The 23,759-nt window shown below is 36.5% G+C and overlaps 1 protein-coding gene across 1 annotated transcript in view; it reads right to left on the reverse strand.

Moving 5' to 3' along the window:
- Positions 1-23,759, reverse strand: part of LOC112613890 (ATP-binding cassette sub-family A member 3-like) — a 180,928-nt gene that overhangs the window by 26,783 nt on the left and 130,386 nt on the right. The window contains exons 22-23 of the mRNA XM_025369761.1: positions 11,141-11,314; positions 5,365-5,543 (exon numbers count right to left, since the gene is read on the reverse strand). Of these exons, the coding sequence (XP_025225546.1) occupies positions 5,365-5,543; positions 11,141-11,314 (353 nt within the window). The remainder of the gene's footprint in view (positions 1-5,364; positions 5,544-11,140; positions 11,315-23,759) is intronic.

Consider the following 23,759-nt stretch of genomic DNA (forward strand, 5'->3'; position numbering starts at 1 on the left):
TACCAAATATCTTTTCTGATCACAATGATATCAGACTAGCAATCAATAACATGAGTAATTTTGGAAACTTCACAAATACATAAAAATCAAACAATATACTTCCAAATAATGAGTTAAAGAACAAATTAAAAGGGAAGTTTAAATCTTGAGATAAATGAAAGTGGAAACACAACATAACAAAACATAGATGCAAAAGTTCTCAACAAAATACTAGCACAAATAGCATTTCTCACAAAATACTAGCAATGTGATTGAGTTCTCAATTAAACTCAATAGTACATCAAAAGGATCATTTACCATACCAAGTGGCATTTATCCCAAGAATACAAGGATGGTTTAACATAACAGAAATCTGTAAATGTGATACCACATTAATCGAAGAAAGGACAAAAACATATGATTCATATGAATAAATGCAGAAAAAACATTTGACAAAATTTAACATCCTTTATGATAAAAAGACTCTCAACACATTAGGTATTAAAAGAATGTACCTCAACACAATAAAGGCCATATATAACACACCTACATCAAACATCATACTCAATGGAGAAAAATTGAGAGCTTTTTCTCTAAGATCAGGAATAAGGCAACGACGTCCATTCTTGCCACTTTTATTCTGCATAGTCCTGAAAGTCCTAGTTAGAGCAATTAGGCAAGAAAAAGAAATAAAAGTTATCCAAATTGAAAAGGAGTAAATTGAATTGTCCCTATTTGCAGATGCCATGACCCTAGAAATAGAAAACCCTAAATATTTCACCAAAAATATGTTAGAACTAACAAATGAATTTAATAAATTTGTGGGATACAAAATCAACATTCAAAAATCAATATTTCTATTCACTAATAACTACCTATCAAAAAATCCAAAAACCAATCTCATTCACAATAGCATAATACTTAGCAATAAATTTAATGAAAGAGCTGAAAGGTCTGCAAACTGAAAACTATAAAACAGTGACTAAATATTTTGTAGAAGACAAAATCAACGGAAGATATCCTGTGTTCATGGATTGGAAAATTTAATATTGTTAAAATATTTATGTCATCCAAAGTAGTCTGCAGATTCAATGCCATCCCTATCAAAATTCCAATGGCCCTTACCACAGAAATAGAAAAGACAATTCTCAGATTCATATGAAACCCCAAAATACCTCCAAATAAATAGCCAAATAAATCTTGAGCACATAAGAACAAAACTCCAGGCATCACACAACTTGATATCAAAATCTACTACAAAGTAACAGTAGTCAAAGCAATGCAGTACTGGTACAAAAGCAGACATACAGAATAACAGAAGAGAACAGAAAGCCCAGAGATAAAATTATGCATTTAAGGTCAAATATATTCAGCAAAGGTGCCCAAAAGACACAGCGAGGAAGACAGTTTCCTTAATAAATGCTATTGGGAAATTTGAAGATCCACATGCAAAAGAATGAAGTTGGACCCTTATCTCACTCAATAGAAAAAAAATGAACTCAAAGTGGATTAGAGACTTAAATTTAAGGCCTGAAACTGCAAAATTCCTAGAGGAAAATACAGGGTAAGAGCTTCTTTACATTGGTCTGGCAAAGGTTTTTTTCAAATAATCCACAAAGCACATGCAACAAAAGCAAAAATAGACAAATAAAATTGCATGAAACTAAAAAGTTTCAGCAGAGTAAAATAAACAATAGAGTGAGGAGACAGCCTATGGATTGGGGGAATATATCTGCAAACCATTTATCTCATAAGGGATTAATATCCAAAATATATAAACAATTACAACAACAGAATAGTAAGAAAACAAATAATCTGATTTAAAAATGGCAAAAGACCTGAACAGACATTTTTTGAAACAAGACATATGAATGGCCAAAAGGTATGCAAAAGATGTTCAACACCCCCAACGCTGACACCGCCACTGGCGCGAACGTGCAGACATTGGCAACCCCACGCCCTGGTGCCGCCCCACTGCTGCTACAAATGCGCACAAGGATGTTGGCAGCCTCATCCACCCTGCGCTGCCAATGCTGCCTTTGGGAGCACAAGCACCACGGAGGCCAACAGCGCCATGCTCACCAGTGCCCCACTCTCGCCATCACTGTTGCAAGCATGAGTGTGAGCACCAACACTGGAACCCCCCAATCCCAGCCCTCACCGCCAGCACCCCGCCCTTACCACACCACCACTGTAACTTGTGCAAGCTCAGCAGGTATGCGACAGCCTTGCTTCTGACAGTACCCCAATCAGCTGAGGCGTGTGCACCTCGCTGTACCGCTGTGGCTGCTGGCACAGGCAAGCAAGCATGGATCCCGCTGCCGCTGCCCCAGTGAAGTGCTTCGGCCCACGCCACTCCTTGGAGTGTTCTGGCCAGTGAGCTGGGACCACTTCAGCCCCTCCAGTGCAGCAGATTCCTAACTTCCAGGGGCCAGAGAACAAAGCTGTGGGCCCAGGACCAGCTCCTCAGAGATAGAGCATGCAGCCCAAGAGTGCTGAGCTGAGACTTAGCCCCCTAAAGTCTTCCAGAAACAAAGCAGTCAATTGAACCCACTTTATACCACAATCAAATCCCCAAGGGCATAAAAAAAGATACAAGCAAAAAACAAACAAACAAACAAAAAACACAAAAAACCAACCCATCCAAAGGACAGCAATTTCAAATATTGAAGGAACACAAGCCCACACAGATGAGAAAGAACCAGTGCAAGAACTCTGGCAACTCAACAAGCCAGAGTATCTTCTTACCTCCGAACAACCACACTAGTTCCCCAGCAGTGATGGTTCATACCCAGGCTGAAATGGCTGAAATGACAGAAATAGAAATCAGAATATGGATAGGAACAAAGATGATCAAAATTTAGGAGAAAGTAAAAACCCAATCCAAGGACTCTAAGGAATACAATAAAACAATACAAGAGATGAAAGATGAAGTGGCCATTTTAAGAAAGAATCAAACTGATCTTATAGTGCTGAAAAACTCACGTCAAGAATTCTATAACACACACTTCAAGAATTCTATAATACAACTGCAAGGATTAACAGCAGAATCAAGCAAGCTGAGGAAAGAAGCTCACCTCAAAGACCAGTTCTCCGAAATAACTGAGTCAGACAAAATAAAGAAGAAACAACAAAGAAGAATGAACCAAACCTGAGAAATATGGAATTATGTAATGAAATAAAATCTATGACTTACTGCTGTCACTGAAACAGGGAGAGAAAGCAAGAAACTTGGAAAATATATTTCCGGATATCATCCATGAAAATTTCCCAAACCTCACTAGAGACACCAACATCAAATTCAGGAAAAGCAAATAACCCCTATGAGATACTATACAAGATAACCATCCTCAAGACACATATTCGTCAGATTTCTCAAGGTCAAAATGAAAGAAAAAATGTTAAAGGCAGCTAGAGAGAAGGAACAGATCACCCACAAAGAGAACCCCATCAGGCTAACAGTGGATCTCTCCGCAGAAACCCTACAAGCCAGAAGAGATTGGGGGCCTATATTCAGCATTGGTAAAGAAAAGAAATTCCAACCATCAATTTCATATTCAGCCTAAGTTTCATAAGCAAAGGAGAAATAAGATCCTTTTGAGACAAGCAAATGCTAAGGGAATTCATTGCCACCAGACCTGCCTCACAAGAGGTCGTGAAGGGAGTGCTAAATATGGAAAGGAAAGACCATCACAAAAACACACTTAGGTAAAAGAGCCTTGACACTATAAAGCAACTCTACAATCAAGTCTACATAACAACCAGCCAATGACATGATGATAGGATCACGTTCGCATATATCAGTATTAACCTTGAATATAAATAAGCTCAATATCCCAATTAAAAGGCACAGGGTGGCAAGTTGGATGAAGAAGCAGGACTCAGCTGTATGCTATACTCAAGAAATCCATCTCACATGCAATGATACTTACAGGCTTAAAGTAAAGAGATGGAGAAAAAGCTAAGCAAATGGAAAACAGAAAAAAAGAAGGGTTGCTATTCTAATTTCACACAAAACAGATTTTAAACCAACAAAGATCAAAAAAGACAAAGAAGGGCATTACATAATGGCAAAGGGTTCAATTCAACAAGAAGACCTAACTATCCTAAATATGTATGCACCCAACACAGGAACACCCAGATTCATAAAGCAAATTCTTGGAGACCACAAAGAGGCTTAAATAACCACACAATAATAGTTGGAGACTTCAACACCTCACTGACAGTATTAGACAAATCATGGAGGCAAAATATTAACAAAGATATTCAGGACCTGAACTCGACATTGACCATATGAATCTAAACGACACCCACAGAACTCTCTACTCAAAAACAGAACACACATTCTTCTTATCTGTGCATAGCACATTCTCTAAAATTGACCACACAACCAGCCATAAAACAGTCTTTCACATATTATTAAAAAAAACCCCACAAAATCATACCAACCACACTTTTGGACCACAGTGCAATAAAAATAGATATCAATATGAAGAAGATTGCTCAAAACCTTACAATTAAATGAAAATTAAATAATCTGCTCCTGAATGACTTTGCATAAACAATGAAATTAAGGCAGTAATAAAAATCAGAAAAAGATACATAAAAAAAGAAAGAAGACAACAGACAAATATCCCTGATGAATACTGATGCAAGAATTCTCAACAAAATACTAGCAAACTGAATTCAACAATACATTACAAAGATCATTTTATCATGTCCAAGTAGGATTTCTCCCAGGGATGCAAGGATGGTTTAAGATACAGAAACCAATCAATGTGGTACATCATATCAACATAATGAAGGACAAAAACTATATAATCATTTCAATTGATGCTGAAAAAGCATTTGATAAAATTCAACATCCATTCATGATAAAAACCCTAAAAAATGAGTATAGAAGGAACGTACCTCAACATAATAAAAGCCATATGTGACAGACCCATAGCAGGCATGCTATTCACAATACCCAAGATTCGAAAGTAACCTAACTACCCATCAATGAACGAATGGATAAACAAAATATGATACTTATACACAATGGAGTACTTTTCAGCCATGAAAAAGAATTAGATTATCAGTGAAATAGAAAATAGTCAGCATTAGAGAAAATTCATAAAGACAAAATCTGGACCTTTGAAATGACCAACAAAAAGAATGCAATTTAGTGTAGGTAATTCTATCTCAATATAGGTTAAGAAAATACAATCTTGTAGACACAGATTTTTCTTTCATCAAATAACTTCCAAGCTTCCTGAGTAGCTGGGACCACAGGAGCATGCCACCAGGCTGGCTAAGGTAACAGTATATAGATACATACCTCTCAGACCTAATTTTCAATTCTCTTAGAGTTGTTTTTAAATTATTCCACACTTGAGTACTTACTTTCCTGTATCGCTTGTAGATACCAAAGTAAATGTATTGATTGAGGAATGTTCTTAGTCTCCATGAAGTAGTCTCCCAAAAGAAAATCAACACAAGGAAAATAAAGCCTGCAGTACTCATGTCAATCAAATACTTTCCAATCATAGGCTCTTCCAAAGAATAAATATTCTTCTCAGTATCTGAAATTGGCAAAAAAGAAAATGCAAGACGGCTAATCTTAGTGCACAACATTGATACTATGAATGAACAAGAACTCGGAAAACAACAAAGAAAAAATATAGTATAAAATCAAATATTAGACTAAATTGAGACAAGGTATTTAGTGTGAGAAGTACTTATCCTGCTACAAAAATGCCATTTGAACAATAAATTTTGGAGATCACCTTCATCAACATAATGCATGGTAATTAAGTAAGCATATGTATATTATTTATTTATCTGTCTAATAATCATTGCTTACTATGAACAATATATCCCAAATCCTTTCAGAAATGTGAAATCTTAAGTTGCTAATTAGAAGAAAGCTTTAAAGTACAAATACTCTTGGAAAAGAAGACACACTCGCCTTTAAACAATGTAAAACTGACCATTAGCTGACACTTGTAAAACTTTCTTGGAAAGTTCATGAATAAAAGGCACAGAATTCATGTTATAAGAAAATGATAGCCTGGCACAGTGGCTCACGCCTGTAATACCAACACTTTGGGAGGCCGAGGCACGCGGATCACCTGAGGTCAGGGCTTTGGGACCAGCCTGGACAACATGGTGAAACCTCGTCCCTACTAAAAATACAAAAATTAGCCAGGTGTGGTGGCTGGCACCTGTAATCCCAGCTACTTGGGAGGCTGAGGCAGGAGAATCACTTGAACCTGGGAGGCAGAGCTTGCAGTGAGCCGAGATCGGGCCATTGCACTCCGACTGGATGACAGAGCAAGACTCCATCTCAAAAAAAAAAAAAAAAAAAAAAAAAAATCCTGTTATAAGAAAATTATAAACTTTCCTCTCCTTGTTTTAAAAAAGGATATTTTAGAATAGTTTTAGATTTACAGAAAAATTGTAAAGAGAGTAGAGCGCTCCATATATCTGGTACCCAGTATCTCTAATAACATATACTAGTAAGATACATGTTACAATTAATGAATTTTAATACATTATTATAACTAATGTACCTAATTTATTCAGATTTCCTAGTTTTTAAAATATAATCTCCTTTTTCTGTTCCATGCTCCAATCCAGATACCACATTACATTTAATAGCCATGTCTTTTAGGTTCCTCTTGGCTGTGATAGTTTCTTGGATTTTTCTTATTTTTAATGGCATTGACATTTTTGAGTACTGGGGGTCAGGTATTTTGTAGAATACGATCTGGGAGACCCTCAATTGGGATCTATATAAGGTTTTTTTCATGATTAGAATGAGGTTATGGGTTTTTGGAAGGAATACCGCAAAGGTAAAATTCAATCTTTATCATATTTAAAAGGAGAGCTCCATACACTCAAAGCGAATTATTTACTGCTGACGTTGCTCTTGGGCACTTGATTGAGGTGGTGTTTTTCAGTTTTCTCTGCTATAAAGTTTTTCCTTTCTTCCCCCTTTATATACTAGAAATTATATATTTGAGTTCGAATAGATATATTTGAACATCATTTAAATAGATGTCAAACTAAATATCAGAATTACTTTAATAAATCAAAATAGACTTACAGATATTATTTGTTATATTTTGGGTTATAATCCAGTACTACCTTATTTTGTTGCTCAAACTGTTCTAGTTTTGGCCACTGAACTCTCCCTTTTTCAGAATCACATTTTATAAGTCTTTGTCATTGATGTATAGAAATGCAATTGAATTTTATGTTTGTATTTATTCTGAGTTCAGCAATCACATTAATTATTATAGAATCTAATAGTTCATTAGGGGATTATTTCAGATTTCTGGGTAGACCATTATATCTACTATTATTTCATCTTTTACATTTCTCATACTTTAGGATTATGTTTTAAAAATACTTGACTCATATCAAAGACTATATGGTATAATATTTATGCATATATATATATATATATATATATTTTTTTTTTTTTTTTTTGAGACCGAGTCTCACTCTATCACCCAGGCTGGAGTGCAGTAGCACGATCTTGGCTCACTGCAACCTCCGCCTTCCAGGTTCAAGCGATTCTCCTGTCTCAGCCTCTTGAATAGCTGGGTCCATGCCACCACACCCGGCTAATTTTTGTATTTTTAGTAGAGACAGAGTTTCACCACATTGGCCAGGGTGGTCTCGAACACCTGACCTCAAGTAACCTGCCCACCTCGGCCTCCTAAAATGCTAGGATTACAGGCGTGAGCCACGGCACCTGGCCTTATTTATAAATTTTAAGAATAATATCATAATGGCATCTATAAGCCAAGCCTCAAAATGAAAAGTTTACAAATATTGTAAACAGAATACTTATGTGATCCTTCACTTTTCTATTCTCCACAGGTAACTGCTATGATGAATTGTGTTCTGATTTCCTGTGTTAATTACATACAAGTTGATCTTTACATGTATGCACTACCAATATTTTAATTTCTAAATTTGAGCTTTATAAAAACAGTATCGTACTCTCATATAGTTGTCTGAAGCCCATTTTTTCCTTATATTATTTCTAAAATTCTCAAACATAAAGTGAAATCGAAATAATAGTAATAAAATAAACACTGTTCCCTCTGCATAGTATCAACATTGCTAACATTTTGACACATTTTCTGCCCCCACCATAGGTGTATTCGTAAGTATGTTGCCTTTGTGTTTTTTAAAGGTTATTTTGTCATGTGCACTGTTTTTATTCCTTTTTGTCCTCCTTTCATACTTTGTATAACTGTATCCTACCTCTTTCTGGTGTGAACTGTGAATTCTCATGGACCATCAAAAACAGTAATTCTATGAAATGGTGATAATGGTTTGAGAAGATGACATGGTTGCTTGGTTTATGACAGCTATTTCTGTTGGTAGAGTGAAATATAGTTTCTTTACATGTAAATGTCTTTTTACTGGGGAGGGTGTGATGGGGTGGTGGTGGTAGTGTGGATACAGTTTTCTGATTTCCTGATAGCCTTTTGGTTCTTCAGGACCCTTAACTTATGCTGTATGTTTCCTTCTTTCTACATCTCAAGTCTCCAAGGGACAATTCTATCTTCCAAATTGTCCTGACTTTTTCCAGAAATTTTGTCTTCCCAAGAATGACAATCTTCCAAAAGTAATGAGACATCAAATCACAGATGTTAGAAGCTTAGAGCATCTAAGTAGAAAAAATGCCAATCCCTCCAACCACACTGAGATACATTCTAGTCACAAAAAGAATGCAGAGTGACAATAAACAATCTAAGGGCTCATCTTGTGATGTTAGAGAATTAATCTCCCAAATTTAGAATGTAGAAGAGGAAAATAATGTAGAAAATAAATTTTTAAAAATGCAATAAAAAATCAACAAAGTTGAAAACTTATTTTTTGAAGACTAACAAGATGATAAACTTCTTTTAAGACTGTTTTAAAAAACACAAGTGGCAAAAATTAGACAGAAATGAAAATGGAGACATCATTATTAATCCTACAGATGTTAAAAAGACCATAAGGTATTGTGAATAAATGTATTCCAATAAACTGGAAAATTTAGATGGAGTGAAATGGTCCTGTAAAAACTCAACTAACAACTCCTCACCCAGATTATTAATAAGATACCCAAATAATACTCACTTAGAAATGTGAACAATTAAAAACCTCCCCAAAGGACAATCTCCATGCATAATTAACTTCACATATGAATTACACCCTATTTAAAAGGAAATAACACCAAACATTTAAGAAGATATGTTGGTAGATACACAAAGTCTTTGAGCAAATAAAAAATAGGAAGCACTTCTTACTTTATTTTTTATTTTATAAAGTTTATTTATTTATTTTTTTGAGATAGAGTCTCGCTCTGTTGCCCAGGCTGGAGTGTAGTGGGATGATCTTGGCTCACTGTAACCTCTGCCTCCCACGTTCAAGCGATAGTTGTGCCTCAGCTTCCCAAGTAGCTGGGATTACAGGCGTGCAACACCACGCCCAGCTAATTTTTGTATTTTTAGTAGAGACAGGATTTCACCATGTTGGCCAGGCTGGACTCAAACTCCTGACCTCAGGTGATCCACCTGCCTTGGTCTCCCAAAGTGTTGGAATTACAGGCATGAGCCACTATGCCCATCCTGTTTAATTTTTATACCAAATGTTGGTAAGTATTTCACTAAAAATTCCCAATAATTTTAGGTTAATCTTTTTAATAGACATAGACACAAGAATCCTTAATTAATATTAGTGAACTTAATCCACAATATATAACATTTAATAGATCACAATAATGCTTGCTTTACCTAATTTATTACTTGATTTGTTATCATGTACCATTGCAAATTCAGCTTGTATAATTCACCATGTAGTTCAATGGAATAAATATGTAATTCAAGAGAACAAAGAAGAAAAGTTCAACAGAAGCAGTAAAAAACATCTGCTAAGATTGAACATGTATTCATAATTAAATAAACTAAACACAGAATAGAAAGAAACTTCTCGATTCTGATAAAGGGTTTCTATAGAAAACATCATTCTTGATAGTAAAATATTATAATGTTATCTTTTAAATTGAAACGAAACTGAAGGTCTATGATGACCAATTTGATTAAATTTGAACTATGTGTCTTTGACAAAACAGGGAGTCAAGAACAAAAAATAAGTGTACATGGATTGGAAAATAAATACGTTATTAGCAGCTGCTTTGAATACATCCATTAAAATAAAAAATATACACCTAAATTATTAAAATAATTTTACAAGTTCAATAATATACAGAAAATGAACTTTTTCAACTGTATTTCTCTATATCAGCAACAAACAAAAATGACATTTCAAAAAGTCATATCATTTATAATAGCATCAAAAGATACATAGGAATAAAATGAGCAACATAGTTGCAACACTTTTAAAGTAATAACCACTAAACAGTATTAAATAAAAACGGTGAAGACAGAACAAATCCTTCCTTATGGGAATGCATTATGCAGTGGAAGAATAAAAACTTTGAATCCCAGTCTGGACCATAAGAGCTGTATGACACACAGTCATTTTCCTCAAATGAGTATAAAAACAGGTAACTTGAGATTGTTGTGAAGATTTACAATAACGCAGGTAAAGTTAGTACATGGTTGATTATTAGTACTTCTTATTGTATATCTGATGACCACTTTAAACTTACCCTGGATTTGCTTTTGAGGCTTTATTATATTTATTTGTTTTGGTTTGGTTTTTTGAAATGGAGTCTGGCTCTGTCCCCCAGGATGGAGCGCAGTGGCACGATCTTGGCTCACTGCAACCTCTGCCTCTTGGGTTCAAGAGATTCTCCTGCCTCAGCCTCCTGAGTAGCTGAGATTACAGGTGCGCACCATCATGCCCGGCTAATATTTGTATTTTTAGTAGAGATGGGGTTTCTCTATGTTGGCCAGGCTGCTCTCGAACTCCTGACCTCGGGTGATCCGCCCACCTTGACCTCCCAAAGTGCTGGGATTACAGGCGTGAACCACCGCACCCAGACTGAGGCTTTATTATATTTAAGGAGGTTTTTCCAGCCTTGTAAAAGGACTTATGTACAAAACATGTGTCCTGACGCTCTCCGATGAAGGAAGGGCAGATTCCCCGCATGTTTTACAGCATGAAGCTGAAGCTAATTTGCTAGACTTAGGGACCCTGAGGTACTTACTTGCTTTGCTACAATTTAGGTGGACAGGATGCTTCTTTAAGGTGGTGCACAATATCTTCACGTCGTAGATAGTTGTATACTGACTAACGCACTTTGCAAGGTTGTAATTGGGAAAGAGCAGCAATGAATTACGTACGACGGTTCTGGTGGTGTTTGAGATGTTGGTTAGCTTTTCTGAAAAGATAAGATTATGTTATATTACAGGAAATCAACTATCCCCAGGACAACAAATCCTCCAGTGATGATCAAATCAAGCTCAGAAAATTGAAAACCAGACGATTATCTTTGAAGAACATTCCAGTGGCTGTCTGGAGTGGCCACTGCCATCAGTGACACAGTTTGTGCTGACAATTATAGAATTCTGAAGTATTTTTGGTGAAGTGGGTATCCATATAAGTCTTCCTGGCACTTGATAGGGTCAGGAAGTCACTAGTGGCTATTTTTCAACACTTCTAACATGAATTGATTAAGGGAGTAAAGTACAGCCAGGAGATAGAGGCTAGAATTCAACGGTAGAGAATGGATAGGGCAAATTCTGAAACATTTGAGCATTCAAGAAAATTTCAAAGAAACAAGCTGATAAGTTAATTAATGTCTTTCCAAAGAACGAAGTGCATATAAGTAATTAGAGACTAAGTTCCTGGGGATATGAACATGTTTAATGTAGGAATTTCCAGTGTAGAATTTTGATAATGCATTCATACATTTGGGAAGAGGACAAAAGACAGGTCTAAACAAAAAGTTCTCATAAAACACTTTGAGTAGGGAGAGATGGCCAAGACGTGAACCCTCAAACGCTAAAATTATGGCAAGTCGATCTTAACTTGATGTGAGTCCTAAGTAGATCTTAACTTGATACAGAGAAAAATAATTGACACAGAATGAATAATTCTGGATATTGGCTTTTTGTACAGATGCAAAAAATATCAAGGGCTAACCCTATAGACTAGCACTGTCCAATAGAACTTTACATCATTATGGAAATACTCTATAAATCCTCTCTAAAGAATTCTAGGGAGGACCATATTTAATATGTGCTTCTTTGGCTTGCCTCGGCACATCTGTTCTTATACTTCGGTAACACTTCCTCAGATTTTATAGCATTTTTGACTAATGGTAGTTTATTTTCAGTCTATACACACTTTAATAACTTTTCTATATTACAGAATGGAATTAAGACTGATGTATAATGTTTAACAGAAGTGGCAATAGCTGTCATCCTCATCTAGTTCCCCATTTTTAAAGGAAATGCTTTTGAAGAGCCAGTACTGCATACTATATTTGCTATAGGTTTCTGTACATGCATATGTCCATTATAAAGCTCAGCAACTTTTCTTCCTCTTAATCCTTGTTTACTAAATTTTTTTTTACTATGTAGCAATGATTTATTTGTATTTATTAAGATTTTTATGTTTCCTCATTAATCCCTTAAAATGGGAATTTTGTTGATAGATATTTTAATATAAAAGTAAACTTCCTAGATTCAATTTGCTAATATTTTGTTCAGAATTTTTTGAATCTATATTCATGGATGAGAATAGTTTGTGATGATTTTGCTAGGTTATGGCATGGGGCTTTTGCTCATCTCATAGGAGGAGTTAAGAAGTAGCATCTTATGTTTTTATGTGCTAACTGGAAGAATATATAGAACTCAGTAGTAAAGCCATCTAGGCCTTGTGCTTTCTTTGTAGAAATAATTTTAACTATTAATTTAATTACTTGAATACTTAAGTACAAATTAAATTTTCTAATTCTTCTAAATCATATTTAGTGAAGTGTATTTTTTAGAAATGTAACAATTTGTTTAAATTTTTCACATTTGTTGGCCTAAAGTTGTCATATCTTCTTAGATTTCAATGTTATAACAGCTATACAAATATACATACAAATATATATTTATATAATAGCTATATAAATATATATATTTAAGTAATTCTCCCTGTCTCAGCCTCCCGAGTAGCTGGGATTACAGGCACCCGCCACCACGCCTGGCTAATTTTGTATTGTTTTGCCAAGTTGGCTAGGCTGGTCTTGAACTCTTGACATCAGGTGATCTACCTGCCTCGGCCTCCCAAATTGCTGGGATTATAGGCGTGAGCGACCACGCTCGGCCCCATTTTCTGTTTGGTTAAATTTTACTTTTATTTGTTCATTCTTTACACTTTCTTTGAATTTGTTAGGCTCTTATTTTTCTAACTATTTAAATTAGATAGTATGTTAGTTAAGTTTCAGGCTTTTTAATGTTAGCAGTTAAAGGTATAAAATTTCCTCCAATAACTCATTTGCTTCAGAGTATTTAAATTTCTCTTCAGTTCTAAATATTTTCTAATTTCTGTTATGATTCTCTCTTTGGCCCATTAACTATTAAAATGTGTTTTAAAATTCTCGATTTTGTGTTCTGTTTCTAGTTATCATTTTGTTACTCATTTTTAATTTAATTGCCTAATGGTCAGTAAATACATCATTACATATTAATTTTCATGATGTATCATCTGGGTCAGTTTCTGAGACTTATGTGTTTGAAAACATGATTTGGGAATCTATATTCTGTGTATGTCCATTAACGCAAGTTTATTAACTGTACTGTTCAATATATAACATTCATTGATTTTCCCCACTGCTTTCTCCATCAGTTACAAGAGAGGTATGTTCAAATCTCCTTCTGTAATGTTGTGTGTCTGCCTATTATTCCAACTGGTTATTTTGACTATATATATATGTCTACATTATATTGGTATATAAGTGAAAATTTGGAATTCTTATAACTTCATGCTCAATTGAATCTGCTATCATGTTGTAAACCTCTTTGTCTCTAGTAATTTTTAATGTTAAAAATATTTTTTCTCTTAATAGATTTTATTTTTAAAAATGCAATAAAAAATCAACAAAGTTGAAAGCTTATTTTTTGAAAAGACTAACAAGATTGATAAACCTCTTGTAAGATTGGTTAAAAAAATACACGTGGCAAAAATTAGATATGAAAATGGTTATTTTCAGTCACTACTGTTTTATTTTTGTATTTTTCCTGTTATATCCTTTGCCATTCTTGCACTTTCTGTGTCTTTATTTTTTTAACTATGCCTCCTGTAAAATGCATGAAGCTAGAATTTGGGGTCAGGGAGAATCCAGAATGCAATCTTGTTTATTTAATGAGCATATTTTGTTGCTATTTAATTTTGCTAATGATATATTTGGGTTAATTACTATCATCATATTGCTTTGCCATGTATTCTTTTCTATTTCAATTTTTCTCCCTTCACCCATCTTTTGGATGTGACTTAGTTTTCTTTTCTTCTGTATTGCTAGTATTTATGTGTTTCAGAAGTTATACTTTAAAAATATTCTTTCAGTGGTTACACAGGATATTTTAACCTGCCTATTTAAGTTTTATCTCCGGTTGCCTCAAAGATCTCTTCAGCCATGGTGTTCTGAAATTTCACAATGATGTGTCTAGGTGAGAATTTAAAACAATTCAGTCAGCTTCTGAAACTGAAGATTTGTCTTTGAATAATTCTGGAAATTCTCAGCCAAACATGAACCCCTTGTCTTCTATTATTTCTTTCTGAACTCTTTTTGACTGTACATTGGAATGTCTATCTTCCATGACTTTTAACATTCTTTCATATTTTCCATTTTTTAAATCTAATGGGATACATTAAGTATATTTCTTTTGTTATCAGTTGTTGCAATTATTTCTGAAGAATTTTTAACAATGTTAGCTTTTATTTTAGATACAGGGGGTACCTGTACAGGTCTATTACCTGGGAATATTGTGTGATGCTGAGGTTTAGGGTATGGATCTCGTCACCCAGGCAGTGAGCACAGTACAGCATAGGCAGTTTTTCAACCCATGCCCCCTTCACTCCCTCCCCACTCTGGTAGTCTACAGTATCGATTGTTCTCATGTTTATGTCCATTTATGCTCAATGTTGAGCTCCCACTTATAAATGAGAACATGTAGTATTTGATTTTCTCTTCCTGTGTTAATTTGCTTAGAGTTATGGCCTCCAACTGCATCCATGTTGCTGCAAAGGACATGATTTCATTCTTTTTTTTTATGGCTGTGTAGTATTCCATGGTGTATATGTACATTTTCTTTATAACCGGTCTACCACTGATGGGCGCCTAGTTGATTCCATGTCTTTGCTATTGTGAATAGTACTGCAACGAATATACGAGTGCATGTGTCTTTTTGGTAGAATCATTTCTTTTCCTTTGGGTATATACCTAGTAATGGACTTGCTGAATTGAATAGTAGTTCTATTTTAAGTTCTTTGATAAATCTCCACATTGCTTTCTGTAATGACTGCATTAATTTATATTCCCACTAACAGTATTCCCTTTTTTCTATGAAATCACTAGCTGCTGCTTTTTGATCATTTGATAATAGTCATTATGACTAGTTTGAGATGGTGTCACATTGTGGTCTTGATTTGCATTTCTCTGATGATTAGTGATGCTGAGTGTTTTTGAAAATATGTTTGTTAGCTGCTTCTAATGTCTTCTTTTGAAGAAGTTTCTGTTCATGTTCTTTGCCCTTTTTAAATGGGGCTATTATTATTATTTTCTTCTTAATTTGCTTAAGTTCCTTATAGATTCTGGATATTAGGCCTTTGTCAGATGCACAGTTTGTGAATATCTTCTCCCACTTTGTAGGTTGTCTGTTGATATTTTCTTTTACTGTGCATAAGCTCTTTAGTTTAATTAGATCCCACTTGTCAATTTTTGGTTTTGTTGCAATTGCTTTTGGGGACTTAACTGAAAATTCTTTGCCAAGGCCAATGTCAAGAAGAGATTTTCCTAGTTTGTCTTCTAGGATTTTCGTAGTTTGAGGTCTTACATTTAAACCTTTGATCTATTTAATATTTGTACCTGGTGAAATGTAGGGGTCTAGTTTCAATTTTCTGCATATGTCTAGCTAGTTATCCCAGCATCATTTATTAAATAAGGAAGAGTTTCCCCATTGCTTGTTTTTGTTGGTCTTGCCAAAGATCAGATGATTTTAAGTGTGTGGCTTTATTTTTGTTATTCTGTTCCATTGGTCTATATGACTGTTTTTGTACCAATACCATGCTGTTTTGATTGCTATAGCTTTATAATAGAGTTTGAAGTCAGGTAGTGTGATGCCTCCCCATCTTTGTTCTTTTTGTTTAGGATTGCTTTGGCTAATCAGGCTATTTTTTGGTTCCATATGAGTTTTAGAATAGTTTTTCTAATTCTGAGAAGAATGTCATTGGTGGTTTGATAGAAATAGTGTTGAATCTGTAGATTTTTTTGGGCAGTATGGCCATTTTTATGATACTGATCCTTCCAACCCATGAGCATGAAATGTTTTTCCATTTATCACTAATTCTCATGCCAACTGTCTACAATATCTATTGATTCTTAATTTAAATTATAATTCTTTCTCATTTCTCAAGATTCTATTTAGATCTTTTCAAATCTAAAAGGATCCCAATACTTGTGTATATGTGTGTATTATATTATTTTCTCATATTTCTGAGACTCTGTTTAGATATTTTAAACATACATGTTTTACATTCTATTCTAAAAAATTATAAATCTGAAATATATGCAGGTTTGATTCTATAGTTTGTGGTTTCTGCTAGTACTTGCTCATAAGGTCTTGCTTCTTTTTATTTTCTTTCTTCAGTCTTTTAAATTGATCTCTAGTAGCCTCAGTTGGATTCAATTTGGTTAGACACCTTTGACCTTCCTATACTTGGATGTTTATATTTTTCTCCAGGTTTGAAAAGTGTTCTGCTCTTATTTCTTTAAATACACTTTCTACTCCTTTGTCTTTCTTTTCACTTTTTTTTTAAACACATGACTTAAATATTTGCCCTTTAACACTTTCCATAAATTCCATAAGTTCTCTTCATTCCCTTTTCTGCTTTTTCCTCCTCTGACTATATATTCTCAAAAACCTATCTTTAAGTTCACAGACTTTCTTTTGCTTGACCAATTATACTGTTGATGCTATTAAAGTCCAGGATTTCTTTTTTAAAATTATTTCCATATCTCTATTAAATTCCTAGCTCTGGTTATTGTTTTTCTCATTTCTTTGGACAGTTTCTCTGTATTTTGTATTTTTGGGGGGGGTTTGCTGAGCTTCCTTAAAACCATTATTGTGAATTCTTTGTCAGGCAGTTCATATATCACCTTCTTTAGGGTCAGTCATTGGCATTTTATTTTGTCTATTTGGTGATGTCATGCTTGCTGGATTATTCATGACCCTTGTTGTTGCAGGTCTGCACATTTGAAGAAGCACTTATTCTAGTCTTCCCTGACTGGCTTCATCTAGGAACACGCTTCAACAGTAATTCTGTACAGAGATTCTGGGCAGGCCACCTAGGGTAGTCCCTAAGCCTGAGATTGCTGAAGCCACTGAAAAACTAGAAGGCACTCTAAGCCCGGACCACCATGGTCAACACAGTGCCAGGCTGGAATATCATGGCTGCTAAGGCTGATGTAGTCTGGGGCATGACTGAAGGTGGTGGACATTGAGGACTGCCTGCCACTGAGAACTATCCAGAGCCCAGGATAGTTGGTTGGCTGGTGTTGATGCAGACTGGAGATTGAATCCACCTTGCAGGGACTATGGGTTCTTACCTAGTGCTGATGCAGGTTTGCCCAATTTGCAGGTACTGACTTAGATTTAGGGACAGGGGAGGTCTGCCCGTTGCTGGGTTTTACTGTAGCAGACATGCTATTAAGGTTTAAGACAAAGTCATCCTTTTATTTCTCCGCCTTTCCCTCAAGCTAATGTTATCTTTCTCCACCTGTGCTTTCTGAGCTTCAGAGGGGTGACATGGATAATAAAAAACTGTCCTTCCTACCATCCTCAATATTTTTTTCTTATTATTGTGCTATAATAAGGTACTGTGATCTCTCATCTGATTTCTATAGTTCTTCTGAAGGTATTTTATGTGTGCATGTGTGCGAATAGTTATTCAAATTGATGGTTCTGTAGGGGAACAATCACTGGAGAATCTTGTTGCATCATCTTTTTCCTACCCCAGCTTTATAAGCTAGCATTAAAAGTGGCTTTTATTTGAAGTTACTGACTGCATCTGTTGACCTTAGTCATTTATTTATTTATTTATTTATTTATTTATTTATTTATTTATTGAGATGGAGTCTCACTCTGTTGCTCAGGCTGGAATGCAGTGGTATGATCTCGGCTCACTGCAAACTTCACCTCCCGTGTTCAAGCGATTCCCCTGCCTCAGCCTCCTGAGTAGCTGGGACTACAGGTGTGTGCCACCATGCCAGGCTGATTATTATTATTAAGTTTTTTGTATTTTTAGTAGAGACAGGGTTTCACCATATTGGCCAGGATGGTCTCAATCACCTGACCTCATAATCCACCAGCTTCAACCTCCCAAAGTGCTGGGATTACAGGCATGAGGCACCACGCCCAGCCAAATCTCTTATACGTTGTGAGGAACACAGCGTTCAGGAAAAAAATCACAGAAGTAAAAGTTGGTTTTCTGAAAAGATTAAGAAAACTGACAAATCTCTAGCTAGACTAAGAAAAAAGAGAGAAAATCGAAATAAATAAAATTATAAATGAAAAAGGAAACATATTTGATACCACATTAATACAAAGGATCAGGAGACACTGTAATAAACAATTATACCTTAAAAATTTGATAACATAGAAAAATGTATGTATTCTTTGACACATGCAACCTACAAAGACGGAATTAAGAAAAAGCACACTATCTAAACAGACCAATAATGAGCCAGTAGATTGAATAAGTAATAAAAAGTCTCCTACCAAAGAAAAGCCTAGGACCTAGTGGCTTTAGTGCTAAATTCTACCAAAGATTTAAGGATGAATACCAATTGTTCTCAAACTCTTCCAAAAAATTTAAGAGGTAAGAATACTTCCAAACTCATAAGGCCAATATTACCCTAATATTAAAACCAGACAAGGACCCAACAACACATAAAAAACTATAAGCCAATATCCTTGATGAACATAAATGCAAAAATCCTCAACAACATAATTGAAAACCAAATTCAGCAGCACATTAAAAGGATCATTGACCATGATCAAGTGGGACTCATTCCAGGGATGCACAGATGGTTCAGCATATCCAAATCAATAAATGTGATACATCACATTAACAGAATGAAAGACAAAAACCATATGATTATTTCAATAGACACAAAAAAAGCATTTGGAAAATTCAACACTCTTTAATGATAAAAATCTCCCAACAACTTAGGTATAGAGGGAATATACCTCAGCACAATAAAGGCCATATATGACAAACCCAGGGCTAAAATCATACTCAATGGGGAAAACAAACTGAAAACTTTTCCTCTAAGCTTTAAAATAAGACAAAGATGTCCACTCTCACCATTTACATTCAGCATTGTACTAGAAGTCCTAGCCAGAGCAATTAGACAAGAAAAAGAAAGAAAAGGCATGTGTTCTTAGATATAGATGTGTTCTTAGATATAGAAAGCCATAAATACTCTAGACAGAAACCGTGAAACTTCCAGAAGAAAACAGGGGAAAAGCTCCATGGCATTAGTCTAAGCAATGATTTTTTTAGACATGACAGACAACGAAAGCAGAAATAGATAGATGGGATTATATTAAGCTAAAAAGCTTCTGCTAAATAAATGAAATGATAATGAAGAGATAAACTGCAGAATAGGAGAAAATGCTTGCAAAACATACATCTGATAAGGGGTTAATGTCCATAAAAGACCAGGATGTCAAACAACTCAGTTGCATGAAAAGCAACTTAATTACAAATGGGCAAAAATCCTGAACAGACATTTCTCAAAAGAAGACATAGAAATGGCCAACAGGTATATGAAAAAATGCTCAACATTACTCATCATCAGGGAAATGCAAATCAAAACCACAATGCGATATGACCTCACTCTTTTTAGAATGGCTATTATCAAATGGTAAGTGTTGACCAGGATGTGGGAAAAAAACCCTTGCACAGTTGGTGGGAATGTAAATTAGTAAAGGCATTAGGGAAAACAGTATGGAGGTTGCTAAAATAATTAAAAATAGAACTATCATACGATCCAGCAATCTCATGATGGATATACAGCTAAAGGAAACAAAATCAGTATGTCAAAGTGATAGCTGCACGCCCATGTTTATTGCAGTGCTATTCACAGTGGAATCAACCTGTGTTCATCAATGGATGAATGCATAAAGAAAATGTGGTATATATACACAACAGAACACCATTCATCCATAATGAGAAGGAAATCCTGTTCCGTGGTGACAACATAAGTGAACCGGGAGGACATTATGTTAAGTGAATAAGCCAGGCACAGAAAGACAATACTGCGCAATCTCACTCATATGTGGAATCCCAAAGAAGCAGATCTCATAGAAGTAGAGAGTAGAATGGCGATTACCAGAGGGGGAGTTGTTGAGCAAAAGATACACAAATTCAGTTTAATAGTAGCAATGAGTTCAAGAGCTCTATTGCACAGCATGGGGACTATAGCTAATTGGGTAAGTGCTCTCACAACAAAAATGATACATATTTGAGGTCATGCATATGCTAATTAGCTAGATTTATCTATTCTACAATATATATAGATAATATTTCAAAACATTTTGTACATTATTAATACATCCAACTTTGTCAATTAGAAAATTTGAAAAAATAAATACAATCCTCAATGTATAAGCTAAAATATAAATACAAACTTAATTTGCAATTATACCCATGTACTTATAAAGCCAAAAACAAACAAACCCTCTGGTAAATTGTAGTCTGTCTTAATATTTTGCATAACTTTGAAAACTCATTTTGTTTCATGTTTAAAAAAACAAATGCTTGCTTACTTCCAAGGACACTGGCTTTCACTTTATTGCTGGTCTATGCCAATTCCATATTTTCTTCTCAGTTCATTATTTTTGTCAAAGTATTATTCACAGTGTTTGTTATGTAGCTGAGAAGGGGAAGTCTCTTGGCTTTCTAATTGCCAAATCTACTTTCTTCTTTTCTTATCCTCACCCTAGATGACTCTTCACAACATATTCTTCTTAAAACATGACTTTTTGAGTTTCTAAAACAGTAATCTCATCTTATTTTTTATTCTGCCACAACTACTCCTCTCTAGTCTCTTAATCAAAAGTTCATTCTAGGTCAGGGTTCACAAACTCCAATGTTTTCAGGTGAGTCTTCCTCACATCACGCAGTATTTCCCTTTGGAGGTGTATGCAAAAATATATAGATATTTGCTTTCCATAATTTGGGGATTCTTTTGTGAGACTGAGCACCCAGGCATAGCTCCTGCAAGTATTTTAGTCTTCTATGCAGAGGCTCAAGTCTTCCTCACATGAAAGATTTATCCTTGAAGGAGTATATAAGCCAATCTTGAATTAATTCAGGGGATTTCCTTTTGACAGTTAAAGGTTAAGGGAATGAGGCAGGAAGCCTGTGCTTGTGGAGCTCTGCAACTGATACGGCTCAGACGACTGGAGGAACAGCAGGGTTCTTGGTCTTGCACCAATAGGAGTGGTTTTAAGGAGTGAAAAGTTTAATAGGCAAGAAAAAAGGAAAGAAGAAGAAAACAGCTCTCCTGTACAGAGACAGAGGGAGGGGGGATTCCAACAAAGAGAAAACTCCATGTGTGGTGGAAAAGTGGGTGTTTATATGAGGAGGCTGGAGGAGGTGGTGTCTGATTTGCATAAGGCTCAGGGTATTGGTTTTGTGTCCGGAATTGGTGGGTTCTTGGTCTTACTGACTTCAAAAATGAAGCTGCGGACCCTCACCGTGAGTGTTACAGTTCTTAAAGATGTGGTGTCTGGAGTTTGTTCCTTCTGACACTGTTCGGAGGTGTTCAGAGTTTATTCCTTCTGGTGGGTTCATGGTCTTGCTGGCTTCAGGAGTGAAGGCTGCAGACCTTTGCGGTGAGTGTTACAGCTCAAAAAGGCAGTGCAGACCCAGAATGAGCAGCAGCAAGATTTATTGCAAAGAACGAAAAAACAAAGCTTCCACGGTGTTACACCAGCCCCAAGCAGGTTGCCACTGCTGGCTCCCGCAGCCTGCTTTTATTCTCTTATCTGACCCCACCCACATCCTGCTGATTGGTCCATTTTACAGAGAGTTGATTGGTCCATTTTGACAGAGTGTTAATTGGTGTTTTTACAATCCCTGAGCTAGACACAGAGTGCTGATTGGTGCATTTACAATCCTTTAGCTAGACACAAAAGTTCTCCAAGTCCCTACTAGATTAGCTAGACACAGAGCACTGACTGGTGCATTTACAAACCTTAAGCTAGACACAGAGTGCTAATTGGTGCATTTACAATCCTTTAGCTAGACATGAAAGTTCTCCAAGTTCCCACCCGACTCAGGAGCCCAGCTGGCTTTGCCTAGTGGATCCCACACAGGGGCCGCAGGCGGAGCTGCCCACCAGTCCCACCTCACGTGCCCGTACTCCTCGGCCCTTGGGCAGTAGATGGGACTGGGTACCACGGAGCAGGGGGTGGTGCCCATCGGGGAGGCTCAGGCCTTGCGGGAGCCCATGGCGGCACAGGGCAGGCTGGGGGTGGTTCGGGCTTGGCGGGCTGCAGGTCCGGAGCCCTGCCCCAAGGGGAAGTGGCTGAGGCCGGGGGAGAATTCCAGCATGGCACAGTTGGGCAGGCACTGCTGTGGGACCCAGCCCATCCTCTGCAGATGCTGGCCTAGGTGCTAAGCCCCTTACTGCCTGGAGCCAGCAGCACTGGCCAACCGCTCAGAGTGTGGGGCCCTCTGAGCCCACACTCACCTGGAACTCACACTGGCCTGCTAGCGCCTTGCGCAGCCCCGGTTCCCGCCCAGGCATCTCCCTCCATACCTCCCCACAAGCATAGGGAGCTGGCTCCAGCCTTGGCCAGCCCAGAGAGGGGCTCCCACAGTGCAGCAGTGGGCTGAAGGGCTCCTCAAGTGCAGCCAGAGTGGGCGCTGAGGCCGAGGAGGTGCTGAGTTAGCGAGGGCTGCCAGCATGCTGTCACCTCTCAGTTTGACCAGGCATGTCTTTCATGTAGCCTGAGAAAAAACTGTCCCTCCCACCCTAGCCTTTTAATATGCAAATGCAGATCCCCAAGATGTTCTACACACTGGGGAATATGTGGGGGTGGCCATGTTGCCAGGCACATGTGGGGGCAAGAGCAACAAGAAGATGGCAGGAATCACCATGTTTGGGTAGACCCAGTTTCTAATGGCCAGCATTTGCATATCAAAGCTTCCCAGCCGGGCTCTAAGAACCAGGGCTTTCCTGCTAGAGAAGAAACGTTTCTGGAACTGCTTTAAAGGAAACAAAAACTTCCCAAGGACCCCTTTTCCTTTCTATCTGCCTAAAATAATTTCTTAATAACACAACAGCAGGGAGACATCAAGTGCTTGAGACAGTTCAAATTTATACTTACAAAGGGATTCAACAGAAGAGTGACAATAGTCTCTCTTTTAAAATCTCTCTTCATAATGAGGACTAAGAGCTAATTTTTTATCTTGCCCAAATTCCTACCTAAGGGTTCTAGGGAATCATGCATTACAAACCATAAATTCTCATCAGATGGGTTTTAATTTGGCCTGTATATCGTGACTTACTTTTCAATCTGACTTTGGCATAACATTAT

The sequence above is a fragment of the Theropithecus gelada genome, chromosome 20, assembly GCF_003255815.1.
Source record: "Theropithecus gelada isolate Dixy chromosome 20, Tgel_1.0, whole genome shotgun sequence".
Taxonomy (NCBI): Eukaryota; Metazoa; Chordata; class Mammalia; order Primates; family Cercopithecidae; genus Theropithecus; species Theropithecus gelada.